The sequence below is a fragment of the Bombus vosnesenskii genome, unplaced genomic scaffold (genome assembly GCF_011952255.1).
Source record: "Bombus vosnesenskii isolate JDL3184/JDL3185 unplaced genomic scaffold, Bvos_JDL3184-5_v1.1 scf7180000013285, whole genome shotgun sequence".
Taxonomy (NCBI): domain Eukaryota; kingdom Metazoa; phylum Arthropoda; class Insecta; order Hymenoptera; family Apidae; genus Bombus; species Bombus vosnesenskii.
In genome coordinates, this window is record NW_022882938.1 from 4,041,851 (window position 1) to 4,069,470 (window position 27,620).

Consider the following 27,620-nt stretch of genomic DNA (forward strand, 5'->3'; position numbering starts at 1 on the left):
GAAAGCTAAGAGAAACAAGAAATGTACATGCGATTCAAGTAAATCGCGTGTCGTTGGAACGCTGAAAGAAAGGAGCAAATCGTAGGATATTACCGGCAGTAATCGCAACATGCAGACACGCGCGATTTCACGCCGCATGCAAATTGATTCACCGTGGCAACCTTTTCCCGCGAGCCGTCAAAGCGGCGTTTGTCGTATTGCTGCCGGCAAATAGCGTTTCCAGTTTCCAGGTATTGATGCTTTTATTACAACGTTTCGACGGCCTTTCTTACGAAGCTTCCTGGCGGCGTAGCAATTTTTCTACGAAATAAACTTGCAGCCGTTTCGTCACGGCAACGGAGATTGCCAATCCGAGCTCGCCACGCGATCAGGTTTCCTCTCGTCTTGTCCAACAACCATCCCAGCTCAAAAACGTTATCGCGACAAAATTTATTTTCCGCCGGCCAATAAAAACTACCGACACTTCGTGGCCTCTGTGGACACGTTTCATTTTAGAGAATTGCTTCCGCAGGACGTGATCGTAAGATCGATCGAGAGAATCCTTTCGAATCTTCTTCCAGCGTTCGGGGCAAGTTTTTACGCTTTTTGGGAAATCGTAGTTTTTCCTTGTCGTAAATCGTGACGAGTGAATGTATTTAGACGCGTAGTATTGTAGCTTTAAAAATCGTAAAAATGAAAGTATAAGATGATAGGCGAGAGAAATTAGAAATATTGGACAAATTGTAGAACTGTCTTTAGTCAATTACCATATAGAGAGTGTACTTTCGCCTGTTACTTGCTCAAACTACTAGGTTGTCCGAAAAGTGTCTCCCTTTCCCAAACGTGTTTTTTACAACAGTGCACCTTCATAAAAACGTTAAACCAAGTCTGTGAAATGTCGCTGCGTTTGTCTCAACAGAACAAAATGGATCGTACGTAATTCGACAAAATGATATAAAAGAAAAAACGTTGTGCGTCTATTATTTCCTCATAAAACGAAAGAGACAATGGTTAAAATGGCAATATCTTTGGTTTCAGTTATCTACATTTCTTTAGTTCTGTTTGATATTTAATCTATTTTTCGAACGAACCTTCAGTCTGAGATTAGTGTGCACAAACAGAGGAAATCCCTTCAGCTGTGCGCCGACGAGACTTTCCTCGCCGGACGGCGCGAAACCCACGATGCCAACCGAGTACTCTCTGCAATATTTGTCTAGCAATTCGCGATTCCACTTATCCATCTGCAGGTACTTGTTCAGGTTCTCGAAGATCAGAACCCCGTATCGACCTTTGTCCAGGTTTGTCAACACGGGTAGGGACTTGCCAGCCACTTCCAGTTTGTATCTGAAATCATATTTCGTTTCACGTTAATTCGTATTTTTTTTACTTGTATAATATTGTAAAAACACATCTTACATCGGTGTCTACACTTTCTTTCGTAGTAGTAAATGGTTTTGTTAAAATACCGAATTTCTCCTATTTTCTCAATTTTTTCCTTTATCTCCTTAGTTGTGTCTATTCGTTTTCTATCAAGGATCGAACGTATCTTTATAATTTATTATATTTATTATATCAGCAATTGTATATTATTTTTTATTTTTAATTGCAGTTAATCGTTTTATCGTTATTTGTTCGAAGATAATATTTGGTTGTCATATTTGTTGGACTTTATTAAACTCGGGACTCTAGCATGAATAAACCGATTTCCTATACTATTTTCAAAAACACGAAAGATAGAACGAGAAATAGAGCGAAATTCGTTACAAAAATTCCAACTATACAATTCGAGAACCGTTGCACTCAAAAAGTAATCTATAGCCTCACATACAGACCAATCAAAAAACATGATATGCCCCAATCAAAAAACACGTTATGCATCACTTCTCTATATATATCAGTGGAATACAAATATAAAAATTAATAAAAACAGCGACCATAAAAAGATGAAACGATAACTTGCTATTCACCGTACCAATTTTTTTTTAATACCTATTTGATTTCATTGTATTTAATGTAATTATTCGTTTTCCAGATGGTAAATTTAAATACAACTATATAATAAATTCAAATACCGATCGAATTTTACATTTGTAAAACAAATGTCGTTTCCTAGCATCGAACTGTAGGATTATAATAAAATATGCGACACTTCGTCAAGTTTTAAAACATAAATCGCCAAGATCGTTCAGACGTTAATAATAAATTGTCGATTACCATTGCGATAATTGCGAATGTTTATACATTTACGAAGAATTTAAGGGTGGAAAAATATACATAAGTATTACGCGGAACGTCGAGCAAGTCGAGAAGAATTCATTTAACTGCAATAGGAAAGTTCGAGGCGAGTCGGTGGAAAAGAATTCGCCAAGCTTTTACGCGCAATATCCTCGTGTCAACGATTCCCGGAGGTTCCGGCCTCTGGAGGATCAAGAGTGACGAGACTGGAATCCCTGCCTTAAACTTCTTCCACCGTTCCTTCTGATTCCCTTCGTGAGATTATGCAACAAACCAAAGACCGCCGCGGAGTTAACGCATCCCTCGAAACGGAATAAACGTCTCCTTCGTCCCTGTGTTTGCGTTTCACCCTGCTCTTTGCCACCCTTTCTGGCCGAGTCTCTTTCGTTTACCAGCCATAAACCATTTGGCCAGAGAATATTTAGACACGGTTGTCGATTCGTGGAGGATAGGCCTGGCCGATACTCGTTACGACAATTTCAATCCGCCTCGATGCTTGCTATCGGTTATTTAAAACAAGGACAAGGGTAATAAATACGAGGGAGAAAAAATGGAATATCGATGGAAAAAGAAGCGGCGTAACCAGATTCGAGTCGTTATTGTTAAACGATAAAACAGGGACACTTTTATCGAAATCCCATTTACGCGGCATCTGAAACGTTTCGAGAATAATAAAGCAATTACACGTATAATGTACCTTTACATTTTTGCTACGGGCATCCCACCTCTTCTCACTTTTTCTTTCTTTCTTTCGTGCTCTCCCTCTTTCCCTCTCATTCTCTCTCTTCCTCTTCCTCTTTCCCGTTCTCGTTCATATTCCCCGTGTTTTATGCTTTTTTCTTTGTCTCGTTCATTTTACCTCGCGGCTTTTTTTCTCGATTTTTAATAACGTTCGAACCGGGGTCCATCGAACCGTTCATCCACACGAATACCGATGGAATATCAGAATTTTTATTCGAGCACGCCTGCTTTTTATTCGGTCTGCTCGTCCGATAAAACGACTTTATCGTCGAAATAAACCGATGAGCCCCGTCGATCGTGCAGGATATTCCGAGGTGTTTCGCCAAGAATGCGACGAGGCTTTTCAAATTTATTGGTTACGCGAGACTGTATGGAAAACCGAAACGGAAAACTATTTCGAACGCATAAGAATTCGTATACATAACATGCAATAACACACAAGAATTCTGACAGGAATTTTTATTCACGACTTAAACAATTTCACAAATGCGATACAAAATAACAAGTTGCCGCAACAAGTGTAGCAACTTCGTAAAATAAATTTATTGTCCACCAAATAGATTACACTTAATCGCAGAAGTCAATCGACTACTTTACCCAGATACTTTAATTACAGCCTCCTGCCGCGCGTCACTCTTCCACGCTTCTAATTAACCAATAATCTCGCCATTAAACGCTTCATGGCTACATCTTCGTATTACAACCTTTCAAACACTTTTACTTCTTCTGCTCAATCGCGTTAACACGTTAAATGCGGATGGTTCCACGCTGGTGTAATGTCAGATCATTTCCGAAGACGGTTGACCCCACGTGGGTGTCATCAGCGTTCAACGTATTATCCTGTTGCAGTAGACGAACTCCTTATGTCCCTGACTCGCTTTAGTTTCGATCTTAATATCTTAGAAAAATCCTTAACATGAAATTCCGACGAAAGATAACGCGCGTCAATGTTCCAGAAATTGTTTAACGATACAAAACTACGATTCGGTCGAGAATGTCTCAAAAAGCACAGCAGGTTTAAGAAGGAAAAATTTCAGTCGCATTGAATGGCCATGCGACTTCGATCCTCCGCAGTTAATCCTTTAACCTTATCTGTCCACAACACACGTTCCAAGCGTTTTGTCCGGTGGTAGCTAAAGTCTCCGGTTGAATGTTTCGAGCAACAGTTTTATAACAACCTCGTGAAACTCGGTGTAATTTCGAACGAACACGCTGGATAGGCACCGGTTGACTATCAACAGTTTACGGTTGCGCGTGTTCGCGTGTCACGGCAGAAAATTGCAGTTAACTAATGAGTGAATGCCGGATAATTCAGCGTAGTAATCGGTTCGATAATTGGCAACCGCCCATTAACGACGGCCCGGCAATTTGCCGAGCTAACGAACTGTCATAACGAACTCCGACGTGGCTCTTTTGTTCTTGGCCAGCAATTGCCGCGCGAGGCAATTGCCGACCGTATGCTTGAAACGCGAAAGTATCCTCTGCCGGTGAGAGAAAGGGAGATTTCAACAAAGGTATCGATCGATTGGCTTAGCCCTCCCCCTCCATCGAAAAAAAAGACGATTCGCTGCAATTAGGAGTGTTTCGAAGTTGGTGTTGCGCGCGAGGATCGGTCAAGCACGCTCGTCAACGAAGATTATGTCCTTCCGTGGTCTGTACTGGTCGAGAAGCTGAGTGAAATAATTGCTTTCACCCCTTGGAGTTTGCTCCAGGGGGTAGAGGATGATTGGTAATTTGCAGATGGTTTGGGGATGGAGGGAAGTTTCTTTGGTTCTTGTGGTTATTGGGTTATATGGGTCCCAAAAAATTTTGATCTACATACGTAACATGATCGGCGTGGTTAGAAGTGTGAAATATACAATATACAAGTGTGAAATAATTCTTTTCGTACTTTGAATTCTTTGACGTACTTGAACCTATAGAAGGAGATTGCTTCGATGGTACCGATGATTATGGAGTAGTGCTGGTTTGAAGGATTTGAATAACATTAATATGAAACTAGTGCTACAAACATGTCAATAGATATTTTTTATACTTTGATTGAACGATGATTTAACGATGATACTATTCGATGGATCTTTATAACGTGATGAGGCAATAAGACTTGAAATTAATGTTCTTTTCAGTTCTTGTATTTCGCGAAACACGCGGCGATTCCAAGCGTTTGATCGACCGCGCGAGTTTAATCTTGGCGAATTTCGTTTAATTTATTTCGGTTTTCGTAAAATGTGGTACAAACATGCTTAATTGAATTTATTCGTCGGAGCTCTTAATGGCATTCCATAATTTGTACGTTCTATATCTACGCCATCCAGATATGGAAATTTTTTTACATATTCACGATGCAAATAACGCGCACCGTGATGCAAATTATTAAGACCAGCCTCATTATTCACTGAATCCTGCATTATTTTAAACATTACCTGAAATTATCGTGATAATTGAATGCACTATTGATTGACACAACTGCGAGCGTACAGCGGTCGAATTTCCGTCTTGGCAATTAAAACGAAAGATAAAAAATAAAGGAACTACTGTCTCGTAATAAACTCCTGAACGAAGATATTTCAATTAAACACGGCAGTCAATCAAGACGACGCTCTTATCTGTTACGTTTCACCGAGTTTCATATTTTAACCTTTCTTGCTATTCTGGCGAATTACTCGCGTTATTACATGTAAATATTTAATCATGCAAATTAATATGTTCCACATAAATTAACAGTCGCTTCTGTAGCAAATGACGGTGGTAATGTTTTCCATTTTCCGATCAAAATTCATTAATACGTTTCACATAAAACGTTGTCCAGAATCTGGTTGAATCGACAGGCACTTTGTCCAAGTTTCGCCGTTCTTTTTCGATAACTCGAACGGTGAAATTCATTCAGCGATAATTTCCAAACATTTAAACGTTAAACGTTTTATTTTACCTCACATTATTGTAAAATATTAAAAAATGGTAAAAAATGAATTTTACTTTTGTTCCATCACGCTGTATAAAAATAGAACGGTGCGACGACAGAGTCCTATTTTTCGCTAAACTGCCGATGTTTACGCATTTATGGAGGACTTAAAATTGCTGAAATCGACAAAATACATAAATGACGCGCTAAAACATAAAATATTCAAAGCACTCGTGATAATTTTCAGTAGGTGAAATATTCTGCATTCTTCGCACGTTTTATTTTATATTCGGTGAAGTATTTAAAGAACAGAACAACGTGAGGACAGAGTTCTAGTTTTCGCCGTTTATACGACATTTGAAAGCGTACAAAATATGTGGAATGCACAGTCTCAAAGTGGAATAGTACGAATATTTGCAAACGAATATTACAATCTTGCAGACAAAAAGACAGGAAATGCACATATTATCTAAAGACGTACAAAGAATTCAAGATAAAGTCGTCGTTATAATTTTTAACAAACGAAACGAACCCCTATTTATGTTTCTTCGCATTTAGAAGAATACAAATTTGCTTAAATATTCACCATCTTTTCATCGTATTTACTCTGAAATCGTTTGAAACTCGTAAAACATTCGAACTCTTTAACCGCCTATTGATAAAATACCGTACAATAATTTAATTAAATGGAAAAATGAGAGGCTTTTTGCCGTCCAGAAACGGCTAGAAGATATTCTTCTTGGAGACATTCAAACTGGTATCGTATATAGCTGTGAGAGCAACATCAGGAGACAATAGTGGCCTGGAGGAGAAATAATTTACCCCTGGGGCGTGTTCCAAAGAAGTCGTATTCGCCTCGTAAATTCGGTCCGACGTGTGCCAACCCCGCCCTTCGTCCGGTCTGTTTCCCTCGAGCCTGAAAAGCTCGCTCCGCTGGTTCGTCCTGGGAAAACAACTTCATAATTTTCGGGGACCTTTTTGATTTGGCATCCCTCTGTTACGAAGAACTACGCCGAGAAACGAGGAAATTCCTTCATGCTCTTTGTTGTTCCATTTCTTTCATGAACATCTCGATTATATGGCATTTGGAGGAATTTTTTAAATTAAACCTTACCCTTTGATACATGACCTGAATACAGCCTTCTTTTTGTTCCGTGTACTTGTCAATATCTTTTATATATCTTGCAAATAACTCGTATCCATAGTAGCGAAGGTACAACATGTTTGATTATTTTCTGTGCTAACAATGCTTTGCCCGTTTCGTTTTACGCTTATTTAGGTAATGGGGTTTTGAAAATCGAGAAATTTGGATTGTATCTATTTTGTAATTTTTACTTGCACGATAAACTGTCTAAACTATCTTCTTCTAAATCATAGAAATTTTTTTACATCCTTTTGCACTTTTGTATTTCTGCAAAAGTACAATAAACTAACTTATTCTTCTTCTTCAATAATTTTCCATTTACACACGAGCAACGTTTATGCAGTTTATTTCACTGCTCTTTATTTCTAATAAAATCTACTCGATTTCCAAGAAGGTCGTTTAAAATTCTGTCTACGGTTAAACTTTCTACTAAGTTAAAGTTTCTACAATATGATACGTATCAGCGTTTCGTTAGAATGCTCAGTCTGCTGTGCAGATAGCTGTGGATATATTCGACGAGAAAACCTATGTTTTCTACGGTTTTCATTCTCGATTCTACATGTCACCCGATGGAAACACAGTGGAGATCACGGTGGTTCAGGATTGACAAACAGATCGAAGAAGTCACGAGGAAAGAATCGGCACGGCCGTGCTTCGGAGCTAATCCGATTCGCGAGCGATTCGAAACGAGGGATTCGAGAGTCAAAGCCTCGCGATTCTCGCACGCGTCTTGAATTTAAACGTGGAATCGACTTGCGAGCAGAGCTATTCCGCGCCACGTTCATAGACGTCCAGGATTTCACGTGTTGTTTCTGTATGGTATTATGAGAGAATCGCCGTGTTTCTCTTGGAAAAAGTTTCTCTTCGAAAATAAAGCTTCGAAACGCCCATTTCCTGCTCGGAGTTTTCTTTCAAGATTTGTAAGATTTGTCGATTGTCGCGAGCTACGCGGAATATCGAATTAGGTAAAAAGTTTTGCCGTAGAACCTTTTATCCTAATCGTGTTTTCCTTCGGATTTGCAGCTAATCGAATAGAAGTTAGTCATTGTGATTCTTTGTAAAACAAGTCACTTGGCATTCGAAATCTTTTTTTAAACTCTCTGCTCTTCGAGCTTGAAACATTGTAGTAGATACTTGAAATGATAAATCGTTTCATTGGAATTGAAAGTCTGCAGATTTTATTATCTATAGTCACTGCTTTATTCCAGAAAAGAACTTGAACTTTGAGATATGTAAGATATTTTTTTTAGTCTGAATAATAGATTGATAAATCAAAATATAAATTTCCAACGTCTTGGCGTATCGCTGTACTACGTAGTATCTTTACAGTCGCATAAATCTAATCTTGGAACGCTATAGTGGAATACTGCATTATCCTACTCATCTTTTTTTTTTTTAGCTATTTCCAAGAAAAATTAGTTTTTTATCTATACATTTTGCCAATCTTCCGATAGGAAAATATCGAGACTATTCATATAGAGTCTGTTTTACAGATGCTTCTCTCTAATATCCATTTATTTACTTGACAGTACCTCAGATTGATCGTCAATTTCCAATCTAACAAGAATGCGATTTCACCCTTCGATTAAACGGTATTAAATGTAAAATTGCATTGATTAGACACAAATCTCTTAGAAATCTAACTTACACAAAAACAAATGTATTATTTCATAGAAGACCCATGATGGTCGATCTCAGTATCTTCGTTGATAATATCTTCGATAGCCTCGAGCGATGCGTAAGCAAGCGGATACGCTTTGAAAAAGTAATTTTAATTAAATAAACAATACAGAAGAATCACAGGAGCTGAGTTCCCTTGCTTAAACAACGGCGGTAAATAACGTCGCGGAGGAAACGCAAGAATCGCAACGAAGGAAGCAACATTAATGCAACCGGAGACGCTCAGCTACAGAATAAAATTATTATTGTTCGTTCTGGAACTGTTCCCCCGTTACGCTGCATATTTACCATGCTTTCATATTAATAACTAGCTTCAGGTGAGAGTAGACAAGTTTGATGCAGTTTCAACGTGACGTTGCTAACGAAGTTCCACGCTTCTCGATCCTCGACTATCGTTGCCGTCGTCGTCGTTGTCGTCGTGTCTGGCTGAAAGTTTCCCTCGGAAAAGGAAAGGGAAACAATTTGTCCGATAGTTTCGCGAGCGTGTTTAACTCGAACGTTTTTAACGATCTCCTCTGCCAGGCTCTTTCGAATCGAACCGGAGACTCCCGGCAAAAGTTTTTCTCTTGCTCGTGCTACTTCAACGTTACGACCAAGTCAAGTTGATTTACATGAAAGAAAAACGCGGGTATACAGTGTTTGCTCGTTGTTTTCTGTTTCGTTCAATCAATTTGCAATTTTATCATCTACTGCAAGGGAATTTCCTTTGCTTATGAAAGAGGAAGAAAGGATTACGAGTGGAACGAAGTTTTTTCAGTTTGATAAAGTGGAAATGATTAACCTTTAACTGCTTTCACGGTTCTCGAAATATAAATATCGTAATAATTTCATTCTTGAAGGAATACGTAACGTCGGATGTCTTAGTAATCTTCCGTTAGCTTAAATTTCGTAATTTCTTTATAATATTATCGTTGAATGCATCGAATAATTGTAAATTGAAAAATATACTAAAACAATACAATTGTTCTACAATGTGATGAAGAAAGAATGTTTTATAATTATGTATTATTTACGACTTGTCCAGTGTACGATATAATATATAATACAAAGGAAAGATTTCTTTTAGACTGCAGTATTTGCATTTTATCGCAGTAATTTAGGCAAAAATAACTGTGGCTTACGGTACAGTACGGAGAGAATGAAATAATTTTTGTCGGAACGTTGTCGTATAGGTTAACCTGCTGCAATATACCGTGGAATGGCCGTGATATAGCTTCTGTATTATAAATTAATGTAATAGTGGCGCGTTGAGGTAATGAGATACGCTTAAGAAAGATTAACTATATGATGCAGACAGGTCTCCAGATTTTGCTGTATTTTAACTGCACACTCTACGATGAGTTATGATTTCAGCTTCACTTAAGACGATTTAGACCTCACAGATGCTCGTTGGAATGTAATTGTCGAAAGATTGAAACGTTACTCCTATAGCTATTACATTCTTTCCAACAATACAATCGTACCATTATATTCTAATTAGCGAAAGTTGTTTGCTGGCTTCTTTTTCTTAAGAAATTTAACTAATTTTCAACGCTAGTACTATCATTGATCGAAACCATCAATTTGTAATTCCTCACAGGAATTTTATACGTTCACAACGATGCATTTTTAGGAATTTGATCGATTCTTTGTAAAATACACGAAGAAAAGCTCGATTTCACATAACTCGCATATCGTTTACCGTAATCGACACAAGTTTTATATTTTAATCACCGATACTTTTCAGAAATTATCTAATACGTAGAAACTATCCAATAAGCAGACTCACGATACTAATTTACGTTTCTAATTACATTAAAATGTTTGTATTCTATCTACGTCACAACATGACTATTGTATCTCCTACTACTAACCACCGTATCTGAGTTAACTGATTATATTCGTGTGATTTATATCGTTGGCATCGTTGCCGATCGAATGGAAAAACGGTCAACGACACGACGTATCGTTTCCTCATCGCGAAACGCAACGCGTTTTCCCAGCGGCGATACCACGCGGATTCCTAGCAACGCGGCGGATGGAAATGTAAAAAGTGGAGTCGAAGTGCTCGGCTCGCGAAGTGATATCTTCTCGCCATTGTCGTTTTATTGTAAAGCCTTGGAGAGGGTTGACGTGATAGCGGGAGATTGTCACCGGTGCGACAGAGGTGGAACAACAATGGTCGAGATAAAGAAAAGTACGCCGGGAGGGCGTTCGAGGACCGTGCAAGAACGAAAGGACGAAACGTACAAGAGGCAAAGCAAGTCGGAGAGAAACAGACGGCTATATCCGTAAACGAGTGCAACGGGAAAAGAAGAGGGGAGAATGTGCAAAAACCAAGTTGGAATAGGAAGGAAGAATACGAGAAACGCGGAGGAGCGTGGAGGATGCAAAAACAACGGAGATTGCGGTGTAAAGAAAATGCAAGAAAGAAACGGGTGAAATGGTTCGATGTAAATGCGAAAAATATTAGGAGAACGGGAAAGTTCGAAACGTGAAACGTTGGATGTTTATAGTTTAAAATGACATAGAGCGATTCCAGAAAGGACTTAGGTGCATCTTTTTGGCTGCTGATCGCCTTAATCTTACGATCAAGATGTTCGACTGTCTTGTAAATGAATACGAAGGCCTTCATAATTTATTCCATGGAGATGTTCTAAGAAATTCACGTAAGAGATGGAGTGACTGGAATGCGCGCATCAAGTCGGAGAACTCTTCGACTTCAAATAAATCCTGTTGCACCCAGGATTAATCAAATGAACGGGACGTCTCAATAATTTATCGTAATATACATACTAAGATGAGAAACGAAGGACGAGAGAACGAAGAAAAGAACGTGAGAAGAAGAAAGAACGCTTGAAGCGAAGAAGATGCTTTCCTGCTGTTGGACAAGGTGAGCAAACACGATTTACTCTCAATACTTGGAAATGGACTTATCGTCTGCTAGCTGGTTGATGTCCTTCCAGAGACCAAGAAGAACGAGCCAGACGAGACAAACGAGTATACTTCTCGTCAAGAGGATTTGCAGAAGGGGCGACGCCAACTCTGAAGAAGGATAGTACCAGATGAGAAGAATAAGAAGATACGGCCCAGAAGCGAGTCTGGCCAGGTGATGGAATAAAATTCTCGACCCTTTTAAAACTCTGACGTAGGAAATCCGTAGCGGCGTGGCGTCGACGAAGATTCTTGAGAATTTGATCGAAGAAACCACGGCGTCCGCTTACTCGCAGCTATTTCGAGGGGAATCGATCTGTCAGCTTCTGCAAGCAGGATCGTTTCGACGACGTCGTCTTCTTCGCGGTTCGTAAGTCCGGTTGGCAATCTCCAGACGACAGAGAATTCGCTTTAGGGGAGCGCGGATGACACCAATTTCTCTCTTTAAATTGGAATCGATCAGGTTTGAAAATACTCTCGGCTCTCTTTCAAACGAACGAACGACCAAGAGACGACAGAATGAAATAGGTATTCTTGAATCTTTGAGTCGAAGAATCTCTGTCACTTAATCCCTTGTTTCAATGTTGAACTCCAAGTTTCATTCTCTTTTGTTTCTTTCATTTCGACGACACGGAAGGTCATCTCTTCTGTTTATTGAAGGTTGCTTTGATGGCGATATATCGCTATAATTAACACGTTGATTAATTACGAAATGAAAATACATGCGAATTACGAACAGCTTTCGAATGTTATCGAATGTAAATATTTAGGTTATAATGAAATATCGAATGTGATTTGAGTTACAGAATATTAGAAACTTTGTGGAATGTTGCCAAATTACGTTATATACCAAATAGAAGTAGGATCATACGTTAAAGACGATTTATTAACCTTTAAATTGCGAGAAGATTCTGCATTGTACTGGGTAATGATTCATTCTTTCGTGAGGAAAATAAAGGGTGAACGAGACGGGAATAAAATCGTTCACGCGTGGATTGTGTGGCGAACTTTATGTCGCGGCCTCGTTGATGATCCTTATCGGGATAAGAGTCCAATTACGATGCGAAACGAAGCTCGTGGAGGAAATGAATCTGACGCGACGGTCGCGACTGGATGATCTTATTGCCTCAGAATTTTTTCCACGTAACCTTCGCATCTCAATGAATCTCTTTACTTTTTATCATTCTACTGGCTGTTCTATGAACTGCGTTCATATTACTTTATCTTCATCTAATTCTAACGAAAATCTAACTCGAACGTTAGATGCAAATAAAAAGTGTAATAAAAATTATCAGCGTCATGAAACCATCAAAACTACATTCAACGATGAAAATTACAAAATTCAATTTTATTATCAACACACTAATTTTACATTAAAACTGGCTTCGGGAAGAAACGGAAGAATAATAAACGAATAGTACAAAAAGAAACGGAGAAACTCAGTGAAAAATGTATTTACATTAACGGCCCAGGAACCAGTAGAAAAAAAATTAAAGGTAGCTAAATTTTGATGAAAGATTAATCCCCTAGGAAGCTGAACTCTTTACAAATACTCGAAACGAAAAAAAAAGGAGAGAGAAACGGGAAAGAAAAAAAATTCTACGTTCCCATCCAGTTTCTGGTTGAATAGCGTCTAACACATATTACCCCCTTTCCGGAAGATTAATCGCGAGAAAAAAAAAAAATCGCTGATTTTTATGAATGTTTCGCATCGCTAGTGGAACGTGGCGTGAAACGCTGAAAGGATCCAGACCAGGCCAGATAATCATCTTTAATTATTCCACCGTGCGCGTGTGTAATTTTTTCTGAAAACGTCCGACAAAAAACGGGTGGAAAAAACGAGAAGAGAAAAGGGGGAGGGGGAAAGCTGTCCAGGGAATATTCCGTTTCACGTTTGTGCTGTGTCAGGAGTCGAAAATTCGCAGGACGAGCTGCTGTTTTTTCTTCGGTGTGGACGATGAAGGAGAAGCCGATAAAGTCACCCCCGCTTATGCTTTCGGCCTTTTCGTGACTTTTTTTCGCCTGTCTTTCTCTTTGTTCTCTCGAGACACGCGACAAGAAAAAAAAAAGAGAAGAAACGAAATGGAATCCTCATGGACGGAAGATTAAAACGGGGATCTAGATTCATAAAACGAGCGAGAGAAAACTTGCTGGAAGATTTAGAATTTCAGGTAAATCTCTTCTCCCTTTTCCCTACGTGCTCTGTCAACTTATGATGTACGACCATGCTCGCAACGGCAACATATCAACATCTGGATGTCATTTTTAAAAAAAAGAATCTTCATTTCAAATGTAATCATTTCAAAGAAAAAATGCTCAATAATTAAAGCACAGCTACGTGCGTTCTATCGACTTCGCTTGCACGGTGGCATCTGAATATTCTTTCTACAAATATCTCCATCTCAAAGGTAATCACCTAAAAAAAGAAAAAAGAAATGTAATACATTTTTTATTTGCTTTTACACTTTTCTACTTAACTTTACATTTTTTCTACTTGGTAATTATCCTGCATAAGATATCTCTTTTAAGAATCTTATTTTTGAAAGTGTGAATATCAAAGACAGAAAAAAAGTATTGCACAATATTCAAACATTTAACGTCTCAAAACAACGGTATTTCTCTTTTTTCTACTAACGTTTCCATGTAGACTCTAATAAAAAATTCATAAAAAAAAAAGTCGCGGATGTAACGTCTACAGAAAACACAGGAAACATTTCAACGTTTCCATCGACACTTTTCACCGGGTTTCTAGCGAATCTATCACAAATCTTCGTTGTTTCACTCCACTTCTCTTTCCAGTCTATTTTTCTTGCTCCCAGGAGCCAAAGAGCAGTTCTGTGGAGCCTCTTGCAACCCCTAAATGGTCCGTCTCCACCTAATCGTCAACAATAACGACCAAGTTCTCTCCCGTATATCCAACTTTGTCTTCTTCGATAGTTACGAAGGCTAACGTTGCGATGTAACGTGACAATAGGCAATGTAACAACTTCCCTTCACGGCTAAATTTAATACAAAGCCATTAGAGTTGTGAAAATGTCGTAATTTACAATTTCCCTGGTATAGGTTTACAAGAGTACGTCTTTAGATAATTTTTCTATAATTTCTTCGAATATTCTTGCAAAGTTGACGAAAAGTGTCTTATTTCTCTCTTGCGTTATAATATCTTTTTTCGTGTAAAATCTTTCATTTTTATTTCTCTATCGATTTCCCATTTCTCCCCATTAAAGTATTATATTTCTTACTAGCTTTCTTTCACAATCCTCACAATGCAAATCATTTATCAACCAAGTTCTTTACTAAATAATTCTTTATTTATTCCTTATATCCTATTCGATTCTTCGACCATACCACGTAAAATTAATTTCCAACAACGCTACAATCTTCCCGAACAAATCAGAACTTGTCGAGCCACTCAAACTTACATATTTATAACGTCATTCTGTCTCCCGCCTAACTAAACGTATTATCGCTGAACTCGCAAAGTTTACCGTTTTCCCGACGCAGTTTGCTATACGATTAATCGGCCAAGGTTTCGTCGATGTCTTCGACGTTATCGTCCTGTCGATATATACCGAGGCTGGCTGCACGTTTATCGACGATGATGCAAATCACGTAACGTGGCTGCGAGACCACGTTATGAGGAATAGCTCGAACCGATGACCGGGGACAGCTAATCGATAGTCGCGTATTTTCGAACCGGTTCGGCCACGGGCAAATTTACGACGACTTCCCCCCCCCCCTTTTTCCTTTTCCTTCTACCACCCACACTATCTCTCTTTTTCATCCATCCCCTTTTTCCACGTCGCAGAGGTGAAATTTTTCGAAGCGTCTCCTTTTGTTCGGGGACGCGGTAAATGAAGGCAATATATCGAGAAAATCGAGACGCGTCCAGCGTTCGTTCTAGATAGAGGAGCTCCGATGTGAGTTAAGCTAACTTGGACGGAACCGCGAGTCACGTAACTTCTGATGAACCGATTGTTCCATTTCGACGGTTGAATAGCTTCGAAGAGAGGAATCTTCGAACCAGGATCGAAGTTGCTGCGTTGGTTAACGGCGAGCATCGGCTTTTTGTTGGAAGAGGAAAAATATTTTCCGATCAAAAGGATCGTCTCGACGTAGATATATTCCTTCGTAGTTACTCGTAATTTAGTAAAAAGCATCGTTACTCGAGCCGATACGGTGATAAAGGCATTGTAAAGAGAGAATTTTTATACGAAAGATTAACAAGTGTTTAACTTTCAATATCGCAGATAAATTTTTAATCGTGTAACAACGCCTATAAAATTTCCATGATAAACCTCTTGTCTTTGGATTCCATACGTTCGGTTCTTTTAGATTTTAGGAAAATGTATCAAAATTCGTAATCCATTTATCAAGCTGATTAATATATTAATAGTTGCGTTTCATTAAAGTGCCAATGAAAATCCCAAATATTTTGTACGACACGCACAATATATTTATGAAAGGCTCGTGCACTAACTACGCAGTAATTTGTAATTTAGGTTTATAATATTTCAGACATTTCGTGTCTACGCATCGAGGACACGGTGTTTTAATCGGGCGTTAAACTAATTGCTACGATTAATTTGTCGTGAAATATGAATTTGTTGTGCATAAGAATGAACATCCGATTTATCGTACGATCACGCATTATTTATTCCGGCCTCGTTCGCTGTTTGATTTACGTTCCATTACGACGTGTCGTCGATATTTACGTTCGTTTCGGCTTTAAGGGAAATAACGGCTCGTGACAACTCGTGAAACTTAACTTTTGTTCCACGATAGGTATTCGATCTACCATTTTCGGCCATGAAATTTCATTCTTTTAATGATATTACGTTTGAATGTCGTTGGCATTCCGATTTACCTTTTTGATATTTAGTTGATCACAATCTGATTTTCCGAGTATATTCTACGTGACAATTGACAGTCCAATTTATTAATTGTATCGCGCTGTTACGAGAAAAAGGATTAACTATTTCACGAGAATGTTTCATATAAAAATATACCAGAAATATGAACAATCTTATCGACCTGTCATACCAAATGTATCCTAATCTTAGTAAATTTTAAGTAGAACTTTATCCAAGTTATTTGTTATTTACTAAAAACAAACACATTTTTAAAATGAAATACTTATAAATCAATGACCAAGAACGGGATAACAAGAATCGTAAAAAAGTCTCTAAGAAGTAAGCAATACCAGCAACATAGAAAACAAGTCTGATTCTACATTTGAGACGAAGATGTTAAACGAACAGTATTATCCAATGGAATATCATTGAATCCAACCTACGTCTGGAATCCATTAAATTAATAATTAAGCAATGTAATTACTCTGTTTTATCCACCCAGAAAACTAATTTCAAGTAAGGTTGTTCGAGTAAAAGGATCAATCAGTCGGCCATTCAAGACTAACGTATGAACATTTATTAAAGGAACAACTCGCTGAATACCAATTTTATGGATCGCCAATAATCAATACAACACGTTTTACTGGATAATCTTAGATTTTTATCCGAAGGAATAGGTTGCAACATTAAAGCCAACATGTAGTAAAACCCGAGTGATTTCGAACGTATTCGTAACTCCTTGGAGCTTTTTTAAATATACTTTATATAATATAATATAATTTTAAATATATAGAAAAATAAACAAGATAAACCTGCTCGACCCCATGTAACTATTTATGACTTTTTATTAATGGGCCACCTTAGAACGAGCAGTTTATAATAATATATTAATAAAAGATATCTGCAATCGTTCGAATACTTTCGCGAGCTCACGCGGGCGTAGAGATTTCAGAAAGGAAATAAGAAAATTTTAAAAGCCGTTGTCGACGAGACTGCGAATTATCGCGGGACATTTGTCGCTTGACAGTGACGTAGTCGCCGTAGAGTCAATGAAATTCGGTGGCAGATGAAAGGGCCTTGATCGAACGTTGAATTAATGGAATTGTCGCGCGAGAGCTGAACCATAGAATCGATTTCCTTTCCCCTATCTCGCATTCTACGAAACGACGACGCGATTTTGAATTACGCGCTACGGGACCGGGCAAGCTGTTCTCCTTCGTCACGTTTGCGAACATGTCGATCGATTAGCGAACACCTCGGGGCCGCCGAGACGATTCGACACCGTATGTCGTCCCTACGTGATTTGCATCCTCCTCGATAAGCGCTAAACAAGCGACGATAACATTTGATCGCCGTTGCGACTTGGACAGTTAATGACGGACTGTGTACCGTGACAAGAGCCGGTTAACAAGCAACGGAGGCGGTTCATTCAGGATGGTGATTGGATCAAGGATCGGTTCGATTGGAGAGTCGATGCCGTCAAGAAGGATGGATACACGCCGTTCCGATGAATTGATGAGTTTCAGGGATCGAGGCACTTGAATACGCAGGAAATGTGTTGGTAATTGTGAGGTGTAGAGAATTTATGGAACGGTTTTATTCGTGTTACGGGGAATTTCGTGTGTTGCAGTTTGTGAACATTGCTGCGATGCTATTTCATTGGAGAATTCTTTCAATGTGGAACGATCGGGTTTTATAAAATTACGATTGTAATCGTTTTTGTAATTACGTCTTGTAAGTGATTTTAAACAATTTTAATTTGGACCATCTTCTACGATATTCAAACTACATATTTTCAATACCAATGACCTCGAAGGCCACATATAAGTTGAATCGTCAGGAACAATATATCTATGACACGTATTGTACGTTCAAATAATTTCGATCACCAATATTCCACTTTTAACGTCCTTCGTGTGATTTCTAAATGACTGTGACCTGCAATTACGAGACCTTAATGATCCCCGATGACCTTCCGCGATTTTCCTTAAACTCTATAATTTATATTTCAATTTTCAACTTTAATTCATCGAAAATTTCCTCCAATGTCCTTCGAACATATTTAAATAACTACACGTTAATTTTTCACGAAAATTCTTATCACGTTCTTATCAAAGATGAAACAAAAGAAAAAGCAGCTCACAGACGAAGACAAATTCCTGAGTGTCTTATCTAGACCCCTGTCAGACACACACAGGGAAAAGCACGTCGATGTTTGAAAGCATGGGACCTTATATAAACTCAGTTAAAGCCCATTTACACCATCACGGTCCCCCATGGGCTGAGAAAACAGCGTACGTCGAGCGAATTTCGATGAGACTATACCGCGTAGGAACGAAATGGATGATCGACGCCGACTTCTAGATTTCTTAAACGCATTCCGCTTGTTCGCGGAAACGAATGCACGAAGGGACACCGAGAATTATTCATGAAGGAACATTCTGCCCATCCCTGATCTACACCCTTGGGGAGCGGCGAGTCTCGGTGATTCGTGGGAGACCTGTTTCGTATGCGGTGCCCTACACCCTTTTCCAGAGACATTTGTATATCTCTGATATTCAACGAACGACAATTTCTCTCCGAGTAGCTGGGAAATTCGCGAAACGGCACCAGCCATCTCGTCGGAACTTTATGCCGGACGATAGCGAATGAGCTATTCTGCGAATTGCTAACTCGCGATTAGGCTGGGAAAGTGTTCATACAACAAACGACAGTCGGATTTAGTTTTATGTACTTAAGCGGTGTTTGAGTCGCAGCATTTTTACTGCTTTGTTAAATTTAGTCGAGTGCGAAGGTCGTATGTTTGGTGCTAAGAGATTTGGGAATTTAGTTTTTGAATTATTTGAATTATTTAATTAATTGTTTTGAATTATTTTGTCGTTTCTTATCACTGTAGGAACAGTAAGTGGTTAGTATATCACAGTCAGGGTTGATCTATGATTAAAACTGCAAGACATACGACGTAAGATTTAGATCACAGAAATTCGTTGATCAATTTTTGGCTCAAATTACGGTAAGTCAGTTTATGCAAAAGATCCGTTCAAGAGATACCTTTCCTTCTCCTTTCGAACATTTCACACCCTCTTAAACAGAGAAATTCCGCGTCCATCCCTGAACAGTAAAACACTCCACTTTACGTCTAATCGATTTTATGTATTACGTTCGATCAAACACCGCATCCACATCCGTTCGAAAGTCTCAATGGGATGGATAAATTTCTGAATAAATCATGTCACTGTCAAGGACTCGAGAAATGCTTCTATACCAGCGATGCAAGTTCCTTTACGCCTTCAGGATCGTATCTACGGGATTAGCTGATACGCGTATGGAAAAGACATCAGGGATAACCCCCTTGGGGAAACAAGGTTAACAGGAAGAGGGAAATCGCGAGGGAGAATCTTGCTGCAGGCAGTAGATTGGACAACGTGGATTATGGCCGAAAGAAGAGCCTTTATGAAGAGACCTGGGAAGTCCAGAGGGATCCAGTAGTTCATGATCTCTGTTATCATGCTGTGCTCCCTTTGGTTTAACCCCTTAACCCTCAATTGGTACCATTGGGTCACGAACCAACTATATTGCAGAAACCTAATGTTTTGGATTAAATTATTTCATTTGGGAATATTTGATTTTAATTTATTTCTTGTACTTCGAGTGGTGAAGAGCATTAACATTCCTGGTTTAACATATTGAATGGAAATTTTTTCGAAATTAAACAACCTAGTTTAACTATGATTCAACAATATTATTAGTCGTGGATTAACTCTCAATGTTGTACTGTTGCGATACTAATATTTTTCCATTTGCAGGAAAATTAAATTAAATATACAGAAATGTTGCGAAGTCGTTTCAAGTCTCATACGATGTAAGGGCTTAAGTGGTATTGTTTCGATTCTTTCCAGCACTCTTTCTTGTTTGCGTTTCTGCTACCTACAGCGACTGTGAAATCATTAATTGAAATACTTGGCTTCGTCAACATGTTTAATTCGGTTTGGGTTAGGTTTCACGCGGATGTTTCTTTTTTGTTTTTGTTTTATTTTGTTGTAGAACATGTTCGCGTAGTTGTCGAGGTTTCGCTGTCGACGAAGAAAAATCGTGTTGCAGTTGAAAGGATTTTTACGAAAGAGAATTCGTCAATGCTCGTTTCCAACGATTTATTGCGTTGCGAGTGGCAAACGAGAAGAAACTTTTTACAGAGAGAATCTGCAAATTTTTGGCAACGTGTTTTCGGCAGTTGAAAATAGTTGCTGCACGCTCAAAGTAAACATTGACGATTCGACCATCGATAATTCGCGATTTTTATCGGTGGAAAAGCCGGCGGTATCTTTGTCGGATCGTTCAAACGTTCCTCGCGGTACAGAAAAAAATACCTTTCAAAAATATATATCCGAAACACACGTATGAATGAATCTTTTCTATCCTTTATTGCTTTAGAGATATCCTGCATATAGCGTTGTGAAGGAACGAGAAAAAAGGAGTGGCAATATATTTCAGTATATTTTATCTCACGGTTATATATTTCTTCTTAAAATCTAATTTTAATTGCTCCAAATTTTCGCTTAAGATGTGTCCGATAAAACATAGAAGTGAAAAAAAGAAATAATAATTTCGTCACAAATATGAAAATCAGGATTCTGTTAAAATACCATGGACCAAGACAATAATATCGTCTTACTAGCAATTTTTATTCTAAACAAAATGAAACTTTATATGCATCAGTTTCATATTCCATCATACGAAACCAGGTGCACCATGGAAAAAAATTCCAGACGCACCTGTCTTTCAGCACCATTCCACGATATTTTTCCCCGGTGTGAACGCAAATGGAAGGAAAACAACTAGTCGAGCGGCGACTTCCTGTTCCTGCTCGAACACGTCGGATAATTACACCATCGGACTTGGTACGCGCCGGTGAATGGTCAGGGTTGAAGCCACCCTCTTGTTCCGGAATGTGATCGTAGCGAGACCTTATTATCCCGTTCAGCCCCTTTCACTTGTTCGAGCCTATGTAGAGGGCTGGTTTTCGAGGGTCTGTGCCACAGGGGTTGAATACGTTCGTGACTGAATGAAAGTCGTCGAAAGGAGGATCGAACGTCTTCGTAGAATTCCCCAGGGGTTAAGATTTCGAAGAGGGATCCAGGTGTTTCCGCTTCCTTTTCTGGATTTAATGGTGGCCCTTGCTGAGCCGGTGGTCCCGTAAGTGAGAAAAATTGGCAGGACATTGAGATCCCTTTTGTCATTCGATTTCTTCGATTGAATTCTTTTGGCGAATAGCGTTCTACTTTACTCTTTGATTGGCAGTTTATCGATAGATTATTTTGGTAATTCTTTTCTGCAGTTAATATATTGGAGAGATTTCGAAGTTTGGAGGAGAAGAAGAAGTATTCTTTAAAGTTTTAAGTTTTTAAGACCGGCTAGGTAACTCGAGCGTTTATTGAACGATGAAAAGTTTGATTTTACAGAGTTCGCCAATCTTTTATTTCTTTCTGGAAATATGTGAACGTTGAGACAATAATGGTCTTAGAAGTATAAATGTGGAAAAATATGAATATTCATGTTCCTAGATCAGCATTTTACCGAATTTAAGTCAATCTTTTTCACATTATTACATTATATCACGTCAATCTATCAAATTTATGGAACTTGTTTATTTTTATTCTCCTGGTTTATGCAACACTACCGTTTATAGCAGTAATTTTTGAATTATTTTCAGCATTATGCACGTATAAAATATATTAAAACGCCCCAAGTTTCATAAAATACATATTCTCTCTTATTTGTCATCTACTGTACAGTAGTACGACCTCTTCCACAGTCAGACAGAAACCCGGAGTGATTTCTTTTCGCGACTCTCGCGCAAATTCCGGTCCAATCAAGGTTTCTTGGCTCCGCTAAACGTCTCAATTAGAAAGTCAAGTTTGCAGAAACGCGTGGTCGCGAACCCGCCTCAGGGGCGTGACAACAACCGTCATAACTCGGACTAACGCTAATTTAAGGGCGATATTTCAATTCTCAGATGACACGGACAAATTACTTCTCCGTAGAAGCTGGTTAGATGGAAATTAAGTTGTACGCAAGTGGCGCTTTCGTAAATGCGAACGAATTTGCTTCTCTCTGTTTCCGGTTTCTCTCTTCTGCGTCTTTCTTCAACTCTATCCAGCCAGTTGCGCGTCGTCTTTTTCGCTTTATCACGAGTTAACTGCGAGAAGCGAGGTACAGTCATTGGCCAACAATATTCGCGAAAATTAACGTTGTCGTAGCTTCCTCCTCGGCTTCTTCTATGGAACATTTCGCAACGAACTAAGATATTAACCGACACACGAACGAGTTAGCCGTGGAATTTTATTTTTTCCAGTAACCAAAGTATCTCTGCCCGCTTCACGCGAAAATTATTCGAATTTAAGACGATCAGGCGAGCGAGCTTCCTGTATAACATTCGCTCGACGATATTTGGCCACTCGACCTCCTTCTACTTGCTTTTCTTCGGAATTTTGTTGCGGAAGACTTTGTTGACTTTATGGGGTGGAACAATCGTGACGTTTGATTTATTGGTTTATATATGATAGGGAGAGATTACAGTATATGTTTGGGTGTGATTTAGTGCTTGAATGACTAATGCTCTGCGTGAAACTTTAATCATGCGATGATTATAAATAAACTACTGAAAATATTTCTATGAATATAATTCAACGAAAATGAAAAGAAGATCGCTTGACCTACTGCAGGTTATAGAAAATACTACACTCTGGATATTTTATACGTTTTTGTATAATAACGTGCATATCGTCGAGGTTCTTACGCGGTTTAATTGAAGAAAAATGGCCGAACAGTGCGAGTATCCGTGGAACCGTTTAATGAATTTTAATCGCGAACAATGCTCGTTCATGTGAACGGCCGAGTTAAATGGCACGAAATTAAATCGAACCCACTAAACAGAATTTTTTACGACGCACTTAAAAAGCGACGAAAAAACTGTAAGCGGGCGAAAGTTAAAGCTCAAACGTAACAGTCGGTTTTTTTTTTTGATCTTCCGCCCTTTTTCGCATTTTAACCGTTCTTTGCGTGCACAAAGAGCGCAGAAAATTTAAGCCGAAAAGCTTTTTCAGTCGACCGCTGGTTTTTATTTCGTTCCGCGGTCCATCGTAAAACTGAATTTTCGACGCGAATCGCGCGCTCTCTTTGTTTTCAATGTAATTGATAAATAGAAGTAATAAAATATCGTTGAAAAATGACGTTGTTCGATGAAATAATAGAAACACGCACGCATTGCCCCTCGAGTGGGATAGGTCCGGGACAAAGGCGCCTCGAAATGGAAGTCACGTATCGATCGAATCTTTTTCCTAAACAAGCGAACGCCGAAGTAAGAAACTTCAAAATATCCCTATTCCAGCAAGTCGAAACTTTTATTTGGTAGGAAGAAGTGCGAGAGTACGAATCCGATTGAAACGAACCGTTTTTAAAAAAAACATGGAGTTGTATCAACGCGGTCAATATATTCTGCCGAGTCAAATTTTGCTTATTCGTTAAAACTATTTGCCAAACATTACGCTAGTTATTAGTTCTTAAATATTAGATCGAATCGAAAAACAGCGAAATGTAACAACAATTGCTTCTTCTTATAAATAAATAAAATTCTAACTATAACAAGATTAATAAAATATCAATAAAATGTCACTGTGTATTTGCTCTTTAAATAGAAAATCATATCTCGCTTCCTCGCCTTAAATCAGCAGCTTGCGAATAAAAAAGCCTTCCTTTACTCGCTGTAAGTTCCATTTACCGTTTCCGCACACCTCGCTTCATCCTCAATCGGATCAAATCCTGCAACTCGCGTTATACGCTACAGAATCATGAGCCTGCACTCACGGATATCTCATCCAAGTGTGAAACCACTTAAGCGGACGATTCCTTAATTATTTTGACCGGCTGAGCCGCTCTCGTAGACCGGCGTTATTGTTTGACTTTCTAATTAGCCGCGCAACTTTGCCCAAGAAGCGCGATCCAACAAAACCCCGTGGAATTTCCTGGACTGGCCAACTTTTCCATCCCTACAGTCGTTCTGTTTCAAGGATTTAGGCGGCCAAAACCGAGGAAAGTTAGTCCGGGCTGCGTTGCCAGTAATTTTCAAGTGGTACCCATCCTGAATCGGTGTTTGTCCCGGGACGTTTTTCTCACGGGATTTCGAGGTAAAAGTTAAATTTCACGCGCGTCTGTGAAGTGCTCCTCTGCCCTCTGTCCTATAAATGCGAGGAACAGACCACACAATTTACAGCATTTCCCCACTGAGCATTCTGATATCTACACCTCATGGTCGTGGATAATATATGGAACGATTTGGGTATTTTATGGCCCGGTTTGCTGGGAACATCCGTGTGCTCCGGGTTTGAAGCGTCGTTTCATTTTTCGATCAGCGATGTTTTTTTGACAGGTGCATGATTCCAGAGATTAGGTAGGGAAGAACGTAAGTTTTCGGGTTTACTGGACGACTCTTGCCTTCGATGGCAATTAAGTTGCCTGTGAGAATGTGTATCAAGTAGCTTAATACGAACAACGACGTTTGTACTCACTGGGCAACCGTTGCTTTACGCAACTTAATGCGCGTTAAGAAATATTCTTAAATGCACCTTGGAATTTTATTTGGTGATAAAATTTATTTTCAACTTGGTGATAAATTATTTTCTTGAAAAATTAAATATCAATCTCTTCAATGGATTCAAATCAATGGATTTCTTCTTTACGATATCGTGGACAGTTTCCTCGAGCATTCGATTAAACTTGTAACGTAATCAAACGAGAGTACGGATTCCGTGCACGTATGAGAAATTTCAAGCATTTAAACATTCTTTGGAACATTTAGCAGCTACAACAGATTTCTGTTTTTCAGATCCACAGAAATTAGAATTTGTATGAATATCCGTGGTCTGCCAATTATATAAATCCATCGATCTTAGATTCGAGCCAATGAGATCTATACAATTCCCAGAACACTTTTTCAATCGCAACCTTTCCACCGCCAAGCCATCAGCGCGAAGCTGAAGGAACAAAGAAAGCTGCTAACAGCCAAGAAACGAGTTCTCTTCAAGGAGAAGGAAGACGAAGAAGACGAAGAAAGCGGAGGAGAAAAAGAGGAAACGCAGCGACGGTAGTATGTTTGGGGCGCTTACGACTCGACGTTTCACGGGGCGAAATTACGTATTCCCGCGAAACTTGCCTTTCCACGGAAACTTCGGTCCGGGGCTATTCGAGATCTTGATGGACAGTCGTAAACCTTTCCACCTCGTGGAAATAATGACCGCTCGTTCGTTTCTTGGCACGCGTCTCTGCAGGACGTTTCGCAATGCTGCAAACCAAGCTTTCCTCCAGTTTGAAGAAGAATGGCTGCTGGAAAAATTTAGATAAAAGCCAACGGAACTTGCCCTTCCACTGGTCCACAGGAATCTGTCAGATGGTTTATTCGACAAGCGACGTTCCTATTACGTGAAAGTGTCATCCATAAATATCAGGATGCCCGCAGAAAGTGAGATTACTCTCACGCGGATAATTGGAACATTATTAATAGGAGAATCGTAAAATTTATAAAATCAAAACAAAATTAGAAAAACACTGGAGCGTTGGTTTGAAATTCACGCGAAGATTACTGGAGATTAAGCGAACGAAATCACGAGATGTTCTAAAGATTTTTAATGCGAGTGAACGCACGAAGTTTCATAAGCTAACGATAAAAAATTGTAGAAGGTAGTCGGCCGGAATTTGAACTTTGATCGTAAATATTTGACATTGGAGGAATAGGGGTGTCTTAACGACGCCAATCGACCTTGCGAATGAAGCTTAAGGCTGACCCTAGAAATAAATTTAAAAGAGAAGTGGGTGGAAAGGGGCTGGAAGGAGGAATTTAGGGTAGTGAATTTTTACGTTGAACTGCTCGGTGCTAGAACCGAGGATTATTTTCTTGATCCCAGCTTGTGACGGAGCCGTTGTTTCTGGGGCAATGTTGGATATTAAATTATATGTCCTTTCTGGGATATAGCGAAGTTTGTTACATGAAATGTAAGAAAACGATTCAGCTTTTAGAATGATCCCCAACTCCTGAGTATTCTTGTCACAAAGTTATTTTTCTTACGACCATGTAATTTTTTTGTAAGCAATCCAATTTTCACTTATCCTTTTAGACGATAAGATATTTGAGATGGAAAGAGTTAGTGCGACACCCCGTATATATAGTACATTATTTTCCAATTATTACAATTTTCTGATAGATTGAAGAAATATTATAGTTAATCCTATTCCATTTTAGTGGATTAAAAAGATAGAACCTTAAAGGGATAGAAGGTCGTCTTGTCTGTGGAATGTTACCAGAGAGTCGGACTACTCGTCACATTTTCATCATTTGTTGCAAGGGCATCGATTGAAAAATTTGCTATGTTAATTAATCCTACGTTTTTAATTCTGTGTATATCAAATTTTCAGGCTAAAAATGTATCTTTCCATCCACTTTAGAAAGCTGTTTAGAAAGTTGTTCCTCGCAATATCCGCGACTCGATTCAATCCAGATCCTTTGCATTTGTAACTAACTATTTTGTATTGAGATATTCCGTTCCGTGATCTTTGCAATGTGCATTTTTCTTTTCTTTCGAATTTCCGATAACTGCATAAAAACCCAGTGATAACAGGACGATAATAGTAGTAGTAAAGCAGCAGAGGAACAGAATACCATCAGCTGGTCAGAGGATAGGAGAAAGAGAGGATAACATTCTCGGAGAGCTTTGAACCAGAGGCCACGGCATCGTCAGCCGCCAAACGAATTCGAACTGGAATCCTCTTGAGGCCACGGCGGATCGTTTCGTGGAAAAGGTCACTGACTGACTGATATTCCAGGTCCATGGAGGCTTAAGGACGGGCTTTATGAATTTCTCGTGCTTCTCCCATCGCCTTGATCCCCTTTACATGCTTGCCTTTCGATTCTCGCGAGTTCTCTACTCGATTCCTCTTCGCTGCAAATGGGCTTTGAGGTCGATCAACGTTAGATACTGAAGGGAAAAGGGAACGTTCTCCGCCTGCAGCGGATGAAGAGAGTCTCTGCAAGTGGTTGCACGAGGACGACGACGACTCGGTGGTCCGCGAACGCCCGCGGTGCAGATTATACGACGAGGAAGCGGATAACAGTTTCTAATCTCGT

At 39.1% G+C, this 27,620-nt stretch overlaps 1 protein-coding gene across 3 annotated transcripts in view; it reads right to left on the reverse strand.

The window, feature by feature from the left end:
• Window positions 1–27,620, reverse strand: part of LOC117232311 (bifunctional heparan sulfate N-deacetylase/N-sulfotransferase) — a 368,371-nt gene that overhangs the window by 16,895 nt on the left and 323,856 nt on the right. For all 3 annotated transcript variants that reach the window (XM_033491639.1, XM_033491638.1, XM_033491636.1), the window contains one exon: window positions 1,071–1,323. In XM_033491639.1, the coding sequence (XP_033347530.1) occupies window positions 1,071–1,323 (253 nt within the window). The remainder of the gene's footprint in view (window positions 1–1,070; window positions 1,324–27,620) is intronic.